Below are 13,293 nucleotides of genomic sequence, written 5' to 3' on the forward strand. Positions count from 1 at the left end.
TAAATAAATAAACGAGACACGACAATGTACAGACGACAATCTTAAAACACTTCTCGTTTATATTGTTTACAGAACATTCAAGAAGCATTTACATGATTGTTTTACACATACAAAGTACATCTTTAAGCATGATGCAGACAGTAATGGAGGAATATATCATTTATTTATTAAGATGTCATTACAAGGCTGTATACAGTTAGAGAAGCAGCTGTTGTATTCTCTCAGCTTGATCATTTTGCTCCTATAGCTTCTCTATACTGAATACATTTAATTTTAACATTCTTATCTAACCTTCGGTAAAGTTTGTACATCGTGGCAGATACGATTGTATATTTCGGCTGCACTACAATTAACACTTGAAAAATGTCAGGTCAAAAGTGAAAAGAAAAATGTCAGGTCAAAAGGGTCAGGGGGGAGTTGTGGCCTAATGGTTAGAGAGTTTGACTCCTAACCCTAAGGTTGTGGGTTCGAGTCTCGGGCCGGCCATGACTTAGGTGCCCTTGAGCAAGGCACTGAACTCCTCCCAACTGATCCCCGGGCGCCGCAACATGAATGGCTGCCCACTGCTCCAGGTGTGTGAAATAGCATGATTAAACATATTATGATAAAAAAAAAAAACACACAAGAAACTGTTTTGCATAATGACTCCAACTGGTGAAATCACAGGTTGTATTAATTTGAGCTACTTCTGCAGCACACTGCTCTGATACTGTCAGACACAGCCATGTACAGGATGGGATGAAGGCACATGTTCAGGCAGGCTAATGCCATTGACACTCTGTATCCATTATGCACATAACAATTAGTCTTATTTTCTTCCCTCAGTTTATAATTCCATATTTGCAGAATGTGAAAGGGGACAAACGACACGGTGTACAGGATGCAACCTAAACCCACAATCAACGCCACTCTTTTTTTCTGTAGTGAGGTGATATTTGGATTTTTAAAAACAGCCATTGTTACACCAAAATAGGATCCAAAAGTAAAAACAAAAGGGACCAAACAGCCTATAACAGTCATAAATAATATGTTGCTTGTCTTACTAAGGTTAAGTGCTTTACTGCTGTAATTTGCAAAAAAGGAACATCTTTTGTTAATCAGACCTGAATAGTAGAGGACTGGAGATGAAATGCTTGCAACAAATATCCAGACGAACACACTGATGATCTTGCCGTGTTTTGGGCGAATGTGTTTGCGTGTGAAAATTGGATGAACGATGGCCAGGTATCGATGGACACTGATGCACATGATGAAGTAAATGCTGACGTAGAGGTTACAGGTGAAGAGAAAGCGCTCTATTTTGCAGAGTGCATTACCAAATCCCCAGACCCGTCCTCTTGAATAGTAGACGATGAGAAGTGGGAGTGTGAGGGCGTAAAAGATGTCACTGATGATCAGGTTGCAGGAAAACACTACTCCCATGTGCCAGTTCTTCTTCTCCTTAGTCACAAGCAGCCACAGTGCCAGTATGTTCCCCACCAGTGCCACACACATCTCTACACCATAGATAGGAGGTAACAAGACCACTGCAAATGTATCGTTACAACTGCTGTTTCTGTCCATTTTACTGAGACTCCTGAAAACAGCAATGCAAAGAAGAAGCTGTATTAGAATCAATTAAGAGGTAACAGTTCTGTTTGAACTATATAACTACAGTTGATGTTCCTGCTCCTGTTGCCAATAGTTGCTGCCATTTTTGGTTCTCCTGCAAAAATAGCAATGTTTAATTAATTTTACCATATAGCTTTCCATACGGTAACACACAGTAATTTTTCCTTAAAAATCTATGGCTACATTTCAGTTATACTGAACCACCTAAAAACAGCAATTCAAACCACTTATTTTTAGAACAAATCCAATTAATAACATAGGACATTTAAAGTAGTCTTTCCTCCAGACCCACGCTGACGTGGGTCAACAGGTCACAACCCCATTTCATGATAAATGACACCATTTAACCATTCAAACGTTTAAAATCTTGATCATCCACAATGACAACATTGTTTTTCCAAATTTATCGAGACAGCGATTTAATGTAAATATAATTATAATATTTCAATCTTGAACAAAAGTAATTCACATACTTAAATCATAATGAACTATTAACTGCTTTCAACACTTAATATTAGGAAACTTCATAGTCTTGTTCTGAGCTTGGCTGTGACTGGTGTATCATACAGTAGGTTTGAAATTATTTATGCATAATTGCTTGTATATTATGGAATTTATAGTCATCTAGTATGCTATACTACTGTATGTATAAAACGAAGCAAAAAAATTACATGAAGTATAAAGAATAGTAGTAACATAGTCTTAAATCGTTCTCATAATAAAAGAAAGATAAAAGTTCTTTGAGAACATATCCGAGAGTCATACTGGCAGCGTAATAGTCAAAAGAGAAAAAAATTTTTTTAATCGTTTTCAAAGTCCCCAAGACATTTCCTTAACTGCACTTTATTTAATCAATTTTCAGTTTTATGCAACTTTTCTACGAATAAATTTAGACACTTTTTAAGCGATAAAATGCCGTGCCATTAAAAAAAAAAATTCAGTATTATAAAAAAAAATCTACCTTTATATAACTGAGTTTATTTCCTCGCTTACAAGAATTCTGTGAACAGATCCTGTAAAGATAGCCTGTCTTCTTCAAGTGTGTGTAGATAATTTATCACATTTAATCTGAACAACTATTTAAAAAAGGAAATTAATTCATTTCCTGTTTGTACCGTGGCAGACACTGTGGTGTAAATGCAGGCGACATCCAGCACACATTGATTCTTCATTCTCTTTTATCCACTTTAACCACTTTATTTCACTTTAATCACTTTTATTATTCTTCTTAATGTGGAATTTTAGTTAAAAAAGGTTAAAATCTTTTTTTCTTCACCAGAGACTTTTATTTGCTGGTACATTTCCACTGGGGTATCTTTGTGTACGTTTAAATTTATTGAAGATATTGGGGCCATCGTAAGCCTTTAGATCAGCTTCACCGTGCCTTCAGATGGATTTTGTTTTTTAACAAGGTATACAAGAAAATTTCCAAAACCATTTATACAAATTGTATTCTGAGATCTATTCTAAAAAACATTATATCATGTACAATTCTGTACAAATACCTATCAATAAAATAATTTAATCTCAATTCAATCTACTCTTAAAATCTAGTATTAGAAAGCATTTAGAAAGTATTGAATTCTTTTTGGGAAAAGAATTCAATACCAATTCACAAACTTAAGTTAACTTCTAAATAGCAAATTCTAATAGATGATTGATTTGTTGAACTTACCAGCAGTAATGTCACTGGATCCAAGATTTCTTCAAATTCTAGACAAATAGGTAATTTCCCTAAAATACAGATTTTCCTGGGACATATTCACATCTCTGTGATATTTCCTCTGCAGAATCCTTTTTCCAACTTGTCAACTGTTTATTACACAACAACATTATTAATAGCTCTATGAGTTTTTGCTGTAAATATAATAAACATTAACAACTAAACAACTAAAACACTGGCACATCTTTAGAAAGATTGCAGTCTTTTGCAGCTGTTTTTTAAGTTAAGCATTAGCAAAGCTAATTGGCAGCATTGCCACTGTCTCTTTCTTCTTCTTCAAGTCCTTCTTTGCCCTGTCCTCCTCTTGGGCCTCCTAAATGGAGAATTTTTCTCCTTTCCCCTTTGAAATTTGTGCTCCAATTTTCTTTTCTCCTATGTTTCCCGGCAAAGGTTTTAGCACCAAAAGAAGCCATTTGTCTTTAAATTTAGACAGTTTCCTCTTCTTGTAGGCTAAGGCAGTGTTTTTTCTTTGTGGTAGAGAGCATGTCTGACAAAATCTGTAAAGGGGAAGCAGATGAACGACAACTCTATCAGAATTGACAGCAAGTGTCACAGATATCTAGATCTTCATATTTATAAAGCACAGGAAGCACTATTGCTAAAAATCTATTATTTTTGTCAGTCAGTCTGTTTTTTTTTTTTTTTTTTTAGAGCGAACCGTCTTTAAACGAACTCAGAGATAAAGCAAACAGGCTTTCTAATCTATCAAATAAACAAAACAATTCCAATTAAAATCTGGCTCAGAATATTTAAATCAGTAATTAAACCCATTGCACTATATGGCAATGAGGTGTGGGGTCCACTAACACAAACAGATCAACCCAACACTGAGGAAGACCCTGAGTAAATACAGACTGAGTGAGCACAGCCCGGGCCGATACAAACAAACCCGGTGCTGTAGAGAGGACAGACTCTGCTCACACTATGACCTCAGTTGTGTAATGTGAATTTGGCAGCACTACTTTCAGTCATTAGGACAAATCATCCCTGGGTTTTACACCTGGAATAATATAGATTTGCCCGGGTGTAATAAAGAAAACAACAGACCGGAAGCAAATATGCTCTTCTCAAATTGGGGTTTATTCTAACTGCTGTTTGAAGACAGCATTCGAAGGGAGCAAATTTGAACTGCACCAAAAGTATAATTAAACACTTTTACAAAAAGGATGAATCTAGTATAAATTTGGAGATTACAAGGTTAAATCTCATTTAAATTAAACCGGAACACACCTCAAAAGGCCTTATTCTAACACACAAAAAAAAAACAAGATTCAACTACTAATTGAATTACATAAGTCGGGTTAAACAAAAACACATACTTCAAAACAATACTAACAAATACTACTAGCTAATACTAACAAATACTGATAAGTACTAACAAATACTACTTAATACCAACTGGTACTGGTAAAATACGAACATATATTAATTAACACTAACTAATACGAACAAATACGGTAGTGGCTAATATACAAAGGAAATAAAAGCACATTAGTACAGCTGTCATATCTTTGTTTCATTCCTTAAACAATCATCATGCAAAACATACATTAAACCATGCATATGCACATTTCACACGCACATTTTGCAGTCATTACGTAAATATTCATACATAAAGAATAAACACGGCACTTAAACCTTTTACATATGAAAATAATGATGTTTACATACCTAATCTGTTAAATTACCACGAGATTCACTCGTCACACGCACATTTAATAAAGTTCTCTCACACTGTGAAAAAGATTGCTTCTCCGACATAGCCCACAGCTGCAACATCCGCGAACTTTTATTGCAAGAGGAGAAAAAGTGCGCCTCTTAAAGGAACCATGACCAATTTTTAAACACCACAATAATTTATATTTAGCACCTGGCTACATTCTCCCCTGCAGAGAAATCATTGTCCTCAATGATATCAATACATATTCTTAACCTCTTTCACAGCTTCTCTAAAGAACACACTACCAAGACTTGTCAGAACCTGGGAAAAAACTTCAGGACTGAGCGATACAGAATTACAAGTCGATCGTGGCTCACTGAATGGGTTTGAATGCATACCAGCATTAGCTCTGCAGGTTCTTCTAGGCGTGGGAACAGGCCTCCTAGACAAAGGTGTATGCACCGCTGATGGTTCTGATTCCTCTGGCTGTCCCACACTGTCTAGAACAGAAACAGGTTCAACACCTAAGGCTTCCTCAACTGAGCCGGTGAGGTCAACCTGTACACCGCTTGCTTTTTCCAGGCGAGGTAATGTAACCTCCTCCAACACCACATAGCCTGGGTCAGCATCTTCCACTTTACCCTGCTCAACCCGACACTCAGACACTGATGAGGGCAAATTATGTTCTGTTACCATGAGTTCCTCATCAGAATTCACACAAGGACTCTGTCACACGAATTCACACAAAGACAACTCTGTGGACTCTCTTACTGGGACCACCTTCCAGAGGCTCAACTGTATTTGTGGTGCCCCTTACATCTAAGACCCTATACACTGTAGGAGACCAAGCATCCTGTATCTTGTTCCTACCAGCAGGACGGTGACGCAAATAAACTGTCTGACCAATGACATTAGGACAGTAAACTTTGTCATTTAATTTTGCTAGTCTCTCCCCAGCCTTGCGTTCTGCATACTCTCTCGGTCTTCCCTGAGCTTCTCCGAGTCGAGTCTGGTGTGTTTCTAACCAATCCTGCCTACCATCCACAGCTTGCTGCTGGCCTAGAAGTGCATCAACCGAAAGACGTGGTTCTACACCAAACAGCAAGAAATACGGTGAGTTGCGTGAGGGGTTACATTGTACGCATAGATTAACTCTGGCAGGTGTTCTGGCCACCGTCTTTTCTTTTCAGGAGGTAACGTTCTCAACAACTCATGGAGCGTTCTGTTAAATCGCTCACATTGAGCATTACCCTGTGGACGGTAAGGAGTCGTACACGTTTTTCTTACTCCATACAGCCGACACAATTCAGCTATCACCTCACTTTCAAAATTCCTTCCTTGGTCTGACTGTAACCTCTCAGGTACCCCATATTTCATAAACCACTCTTTTAGCAAAATCTTGGCTGTGGTATCAGCTCGCTGATCTTTGGTAGGGAATGCCTGTGTGAACTTGGTGAACACATCTGTAACAATCAACACATTCTCCCGACCATCTGAGGCAGGTTCAAGCACTGTATAATCCACTGTCTCACTGTAAACCACTTCCAAAGGCCGTGAAGCTAAAAACGGTTTCATGGGCGGGCGTATTCTCGGTTGCGGCATTTTAGTTAGAATGCACCGTTGACACTTTTTAACCCACTCCTCAACATCTTCGTACATGCCAACCCAAAAACACCTCTGCCTTAACAGGTCAAGAGTACGTTCAATGCCCTGGTGTCCCATCTTATTATGGACACTTTCAAGGACTTGATCCTTTAAGAAGACAGGCAAGAGCAACTGCTGGCACTCACCACGAAGAAGATCATTCACGACACGCTAGAGCAACCCATCCATCTCTCTAATACACTTCCACTGCTTTAACAATGACAGTACAGGCTTAGGTAGGCTTTGTCATTCCTGACTGGTGGGCTTCCACTTCTGATCAAAAAACTCCCTAAAAGAGCAAAGAATTTGATCCTTTAGCTGAAAATCCCTCAGCTGAGCTTTAGCATAGCCTGGAAGAGTAAATGTACATCCCTGAGACGTAGTCCCCCCGTCTCTAGACCCACACTTCACAGCACGAAACTTTACAGCACTGATCACCAGCTGTCAACAATTCTGGGTCTAAGGGCGTACCCTTGTTGACCACATTACAAATGGCAACACAGTCATCGTATTCTGCATCTTCAAAATTAACAGGCTCCCCTGCTAATGGCTGCCTAGAGAGGGCATCAGCAGCGGCATTATGCCGTCCGGCCCAGTATTTAACCTCAAAATCAAAAACCGCTAATTGGGCCACCCATCTTTGCTCGATGGCACCCAGTTTTGCTGTTTTCAGATGACATAATGGGTTGTTATCGGTGACCACTTCAAATTTTGAGCCTAATAAATACCCCCGGAACTTTTCGGAAACAGCCCATTTGAGAGCTAGTAATTCTAGCTTCATACTACTATAGTTCCGATCATTCTTCTCTGCATTGCATAGCCTTCTACTAGCATAGGCTATTACCCTCCGACAGTCACCCTGTTGCTAGAAGAGGACTGCACCTACAGTAGCCCTTCATTACTAGCATCAGTCTCCACTATAAATGGAAGCGAAAAGTCTGCCTAGCCTAATATTAGAGCCGATGTGAGCTTCTCCTTCAACAACTCAAAGGCTACCTGACACTCTGCGGACCATAATGAACAAAACTCAAGCTTTCTCACAATTCCATGTTGTTTCAAGCACAAGTTTACCAAATCATGAAGAGGACTGGCTATCTTGGAAAAACCTTCAATGAACTTTCTGTAATAAAGTTTTGAACTTTCTGTAAAACTACAGAAGCCTAGGAAAGATCTTAAATCCTTCACCATATTTGGAATTTTCCAATGCTTTACAGCCTCAAGTTTTCCAGGGTCAGTATCAATGCCGGGATCAGATATCTGATGGCCTAAGAACTTCACTTTCTCTTGACGAAAATGGCATTTTCTTAGTTTAACCTTCAGACCTGTTTCCTTTAATCTACTGAAAATGACATCCAGTCTCTGGAGATGTTAATGAAACGTGGATGAATACACCAGTATATCATCCAGATAAACAAGCATGATCTTGAAGATCAAATCCCCCATTGTAGATTGCATAAGACGTGGAATGTGGACGGTCCATTACAAATACCGAAAGGCATACGAGAATACTCAAATATACCAAACAGGGTAGTAAACGCGGTCTTCGGTTGGTCTTGTTCACGCACAGCCACCTGATGATACCCGCTAGCCAGATCTATAGTTGAGAAAAACTTGGCACCTTGCAATGCATCAAAACTCTCGTCAATGCAAGGCAAAGGAAAGGCATCTCGCTTCGTCTTAGAGTTTAACTGTCTGTAATCGACACATAATCTAAGGCTACCATCCATCTTCCTCACTATGGGTGATGCATAGGCGCTATTACTTGGTTTGATAACCCCCTTCTTAAGTAACTTAAGAATAAGCGATAAGTTCCCTAGCCGCACTATACTGGTTTGGTGTGATACGCCTATAGGGCTGAGAAATGGGAACATCATCTACCAAGTGGATCTCATGCTGCACTTTGTCAGAAAACCCTAGCTCTTCATCGTCAACTGCGAACACATCCACATATCTCAACAGCAAAGCCTCAGGTTTTGCCCGCTGCTCAGGGGTACCAGCTAACTGTAACTTGTTAAGGAAATCTGGGGTTGTACCTGCCAATCCCTGTCTCTCTTTTGTGTTTACCGTTATTTCCTCTACTCCAGCTGAAATTCTCTGGAACTTCACTTCACAACCCTCAGCAGGACTTAAGGATTCAACAGGACAGAGTGTACCCAGCCGGGTGCGAGGCGGCAACCATACATCCTCTGCAGAGAGGATTACAACCTGTACTGGAAACAATGATTTTACTGTAGACACAAGAGAAGGTACAACAATTAAGCCTTCGGGTAAAGGTACATTTCCAGGCTCTAACAACAGTTTTGAACCCTCAGGTAATGAACTCTTTACACCCCTTACCATCGTTGCAACTGATAAAGCAGGTATGTGCACCGTCTCCATACCAGCTACCCGTTCAACAACTCGTTTCTCAAGCTGACTAGCACTTTGCATTTGCTGGAAAGCTTCTCTCCAGTCAGACTGTAAGTCCCCTCCTAAGGTGGTATTGAACTCAGCATGAACTAACTGTCTACACCGGCCTATGATATTCATACCAATAAGAGCTGGCACAGCTGAGGAGTTTTGAGCATCTTGGACTACTAGGAAACCACAGTCTGGCAAGGTGATGCCCATGGTTTCAACCGGTAACTCAAGCTAACCCAGGTACGGGATATCTAACCCATTCGCGGCAGTAATTTTTTAGCCACCCGGACGTGGAAAGCATATCGTCTACTTCATCTGCTAAGTGCTCTTTAAAGAAATGCTCTGTAATTGTACTGACTTGACTCCCTGTGTCGAGTAGACATGAAACACTTACTCCCCCAATTCTCAAGTCAACCACAGGACATTTCCCCATGGCATGTTGGAGTAACCTATCACAATCTGAATCCTTGGGTGTCGAGCCAACAGACTGCCCTCGCATCGCCTGGCTCACAGAGACTGAGTGTGTGCATTTCCCTGCGACATAGACAGAGATGCATCCTTCTGGACCGTTTGTTTGTCCCTCTTCACACTCTTCACACAGTTTTTGGCTATGTGCCCCACACCATTGCACTTAAAACAAATAGGCTGGCCATCATGAGTAACCCATCTCAGATTTTGTACGATTCACAAACTCTGGCTTAGTGCAGTGTAAATTCAGTTTTTGAACTGCTTGAGTCAACTCTCCTATGGCCTTACCCTGTTCCACTACTATTTTTAGAACTTCGTCAAGTGTAACAGGGCTTGTTGCAGGCATAGCCATAGCTGCACACTGGACTTCTGTAGCCTCAGACCTTACATTACGGTTAAGAGCTACTTTACTAGCACGCAGTTTAGGATCTTCAAGAGACCACATTAACGCTTCATCTCTTACTTTAATCAAAGTTGACTGTGGCTTGTCCCTCACTAACTTACGAAGTTCTCTTTGAAGTGCTGCATCTCTTACTCCCTCAATGAACTGGTCTCGTAAAGTAACATTCGCGTTTGCAACAGCATCGGGCGACTGCTTCAAGGTACTCACCTTCCAACTGTTTGCGGATATAAAAAGTCTGCAATAACTGAGCAAGTCTACGCTTTTCCCTAAGGTAGGAAAAGACATCTGCTAATCGCTGAGGTTGGTTCCCCCCTCTGAACCTTACTTCTTCGAATGCAGCACCTTTTAATAGGGATATAACAGTCAGTTTGATCTTCTGGAGGCTGGTTTCTTACAAGCAATACTCTTTCTGCCTCTCCAATAAATTCATCAACATTCCTACCATCTTTACTAAAATCACCACTAAAAGACTGAATGTGACGTTCCCTTGGCACATATATGTAAGACCTATTTTGCTCTCTACGATGGCTGCCATAGCTTCAGCATGCTTTCTGCTGAGCTCTTGAATCTGTCCCTGCACATCGTCCATATCATGACTAACACCCGCACCAGCAGTACCCTGCTCTACTGGATCTACATCAGATTGTGACATGTTAAATTAAATTAAGTCTTTTCAATAGTACAAAGTGTTTCAATGTACAATGTTTCAGTACAATGTCCCTTTTTTCAATTTCAAGGATATATGACTGAGAAGGTCTGTTTAACGCTGCTTCCGCTTCCTGCAGGACACACGCAGCAGTCTTCTAATAGACAGTACACCATTGAGCTTCGACCTCGGACAGCGATAGCCCCTCTTCCTCCAGCGATCCAGTCCCTTGGCCACAAACCTTGAGCTGACATCGTCACGCTCGACACTCCTAGCACGGTTGGCCACCTCCTCTCCGGGTCCCTGCAGCTCACGTACCCACCACTACCGTATTTCAAAATACAAAAATGCCCTAAACGCCTAAAAGCTCCCAACTGTCAGATACCCGACTCCTGGTACCAAAAATGTGGCCGGGTGTAATAAAGAAAACAACAGACCAGAAGCAAATATGCTCTTCTCAAATTGGGGTTTATTCTAACTGCTGTTTGAAGACAGCGGTCGAAGGGAGCAAATTTGAACTGAACCAAAAGTATAATTAAACACTTTTACAAAAAGTATGAATCTAGTATAAATTTGGAGATTACAAGGTTAAATCTCACTTAAATCAAACCAGAACACACCTCAAAAGGCCATATTCTAACACACACACAAAAAAACAAGATTCAACTACTAATTGAATTACGCAAGTCAGGTTAAACAAAAACACATACTTCAAAACAATACTAACAAATACTACTAGCTAATACTAACAAATACTTATAAGTACTAACAAATACTACTTAATACCAAATAGTACTGGTAAAATACGAACATATATTAATTAACACTAACTAATACGGTAGTGGCTAATGTACAAAGGAAATAAAAGCACATTAGTACAGCTGTCGTATCTTTGTTTCATTCCTTAAACAATCATCATGCAAAACATACATTAAACCATGCATATGCACATTTCACATGCACATTTTGCAGAATATTACGTAAACATTCATACATGAAGGATAAACATGGCGAGCGCACACCATGAAAAAGAGGACTTCTCCGACTTAGCGAACTTAATTCCTCCGAACTTATTGCAAGAGGAGAAAAAGTGCGCCTCTTAAAGGAGCCATGACCAATTTTTAAAACACAACAATGTATATTTTAGCACCTGGCTACATATACATATACTTATGTTAAATAGTGCCCGCTTAGAGGCGGAGGGATTTCCTGGGAGTGTGTTGTTCTGGTTAGGTGAGTTTGACTGATGAAGGTTGTGCCCGGCACGGCTGTTGTTAAATAAAGAGTAAACAGTCTACTTGCCTGTTTTAATTCCTCTCACCTCAATGCACGTCATATATATATAATTGCAAAACGAATATACTACATGGTGTCAGAAGTGGTCCAGTGCGCCGATTTTATTTTTTTTTGTTTGCCGGAGTTAGCCACGGACTTTTGCTAACGGCTACGCTAGCGGGAGCGAGCAGGTGGCTACGCTTGGAAGCGGTAAAGAGATGGATCAGTTTAAACTACCGTCCCCGCTCGTGTTAGCAGGCAATATAAGCGAAAACTGGAGAAGATGGGAACAACGCTTTCAAATATACATGACTGCAAGTGGTGCTGCAGAAAAGGAAGCTAAAGTACAGGCTATCTTACTGCATGCACTCGGAGAGGACGTTCTAGATGTATACAACACACTAAATGTTGCACAGGCGGATGATATTTTATATGCATTCAAAACATATTGCCAGCCAAAGAAAAACACTGTGTTTGAAAGACATCAGTTTTGGGCTCATCCCATGGCAGAGTCAGTTGCCATTGAGAAATATGTGACTGAGTTGAGACAGAAAAGCAAGGACTGTGAATTCGGTGCATGAGAAAACGACATGATCAGAGACAAGATTGTATTCAGTTTGAATGATACACGGCTCAAAGAAAGACTGTTAAGAGAGTCTGATCTCACGCTTGAGAGAGCGATTGACATCTGCAGAGCAGCGGAGACTGCCAAAGCACAAATACAAGCAATGAGTACTACAACACAAGAAAGAGCAATACATGCAGTGAACAAGTCCAAAGACAATCAACAGTGGAAACAAGGAAGAAAACCACAAGTACAAAGTGACAGCAAGAAAGTAAAGGGTCAAGTGTGCAGGAAATGTGGAAAGTCACATCAACCAAGGCTTTGCCCAGCATTTGGAGTCTTGTGCCGAAAGTGTGGTAAGCTCAATCACTACGCAAAGATGTGTGAGTCTACAAAAGCAACACATACGAGGAAAATGCATAATTTGAGCTCAGAAATAGATTCACTTTTCATTGGGACAGTGAACATAGACCAGCTACGGGCTAAAAGAGACAATTCCTGGTATGCTGACATAGATGTAGGAAGCATGTCGGTTAAGTTCAAGTTAGACACAGGAGCAGAAACAAATGTACTACCGCAGGCTGTGTACAAAACACTGATGAGAAAAGTCAAGCATGAAAAACGAGTAAACCTGCAACTGAAACCGACAAATACAGTGTTGGTGGCGTACGGTGGAGTTAAACTGAAACCGGAGGGAACAATCTCACTGGAGTGCTCCAATGCTCAAACCAAATCCAACCTGCTGTTTTATGTGTCAAACCACTCAGACACAGCTAGGCAAGGATGCATGTGAAGCATTAGGGCTAATAAAAAGGATGGACATTGATACGCTCGCAGTCAAGTACCCAACTACAAAAGACGAGCTGCTAAAGCAACATGCAAGTGTCTTTGAAGGACT

At 40.3% G+C, this 13,293-nt stretch overlaps 1 protein-coding gene across 2 annotated transcripts; it reads right to left on the reverse strand.

The window, feature by feature from the left end:
* Window positions 1-41: 41 nt before the first annotated feature.
* On the reverse strand, window positions 42-3,827 carry LOC132837587 (P2Y purinoceptor 11-like). 2 transcript variants are annotated; one of them, XM_060857338.1, is made up of 2 exons: window positions 3,287-3,827; window positions 42-1,576 (listed from the first exon to the last, which is right to left on the reverse strand). In XM_060857338.1, the coding sequence occupies exon 2, from the start codon at window positions 1,561-1,563 to the stop codon at window positions 673-675; it is 891 nt and encodes a 296-aa protein (XP_060713321.1). In that variant the 5' UTR covers window positions 1,564-1,576; window positions 3,287-3,827; the 3' UTR covers window positions 42-672. The 2 variants fall into 2 exon arrangements, with proteins under 2 accessions (XP_060713321.1, XP_060713322.1); XM_060857339.1 differs by having other exon boundaries at window positions 42-1,705.
* Window positions 3,828-13,293: the final 9,466 nt, after the last annotated feature.

This window comes from Tachysurus vachellii, chromosome 21 (assembly GCF_030014155.1).
Source record: "Tachysurus vachellii isolate PV-2020 chromosome 21, HZAU_Pvac_v1, whole genome shotgun sequence".
Lineage (NCBI taxonomy): Eukaryota > Metazoa > Chordata > Actinopteri > Siluriformes > Bagridae > Tachysurus > Tachysurus vachellii.

Coding starts and splice junctions, on each gene's coding strand:
- LOC132837587 (XM_060857338.1), bottom strand. CDS start 1,563: ATGGACAGAAACAGCAGTTGTAACGATACATTTGCAGTGGTCTTGTTA.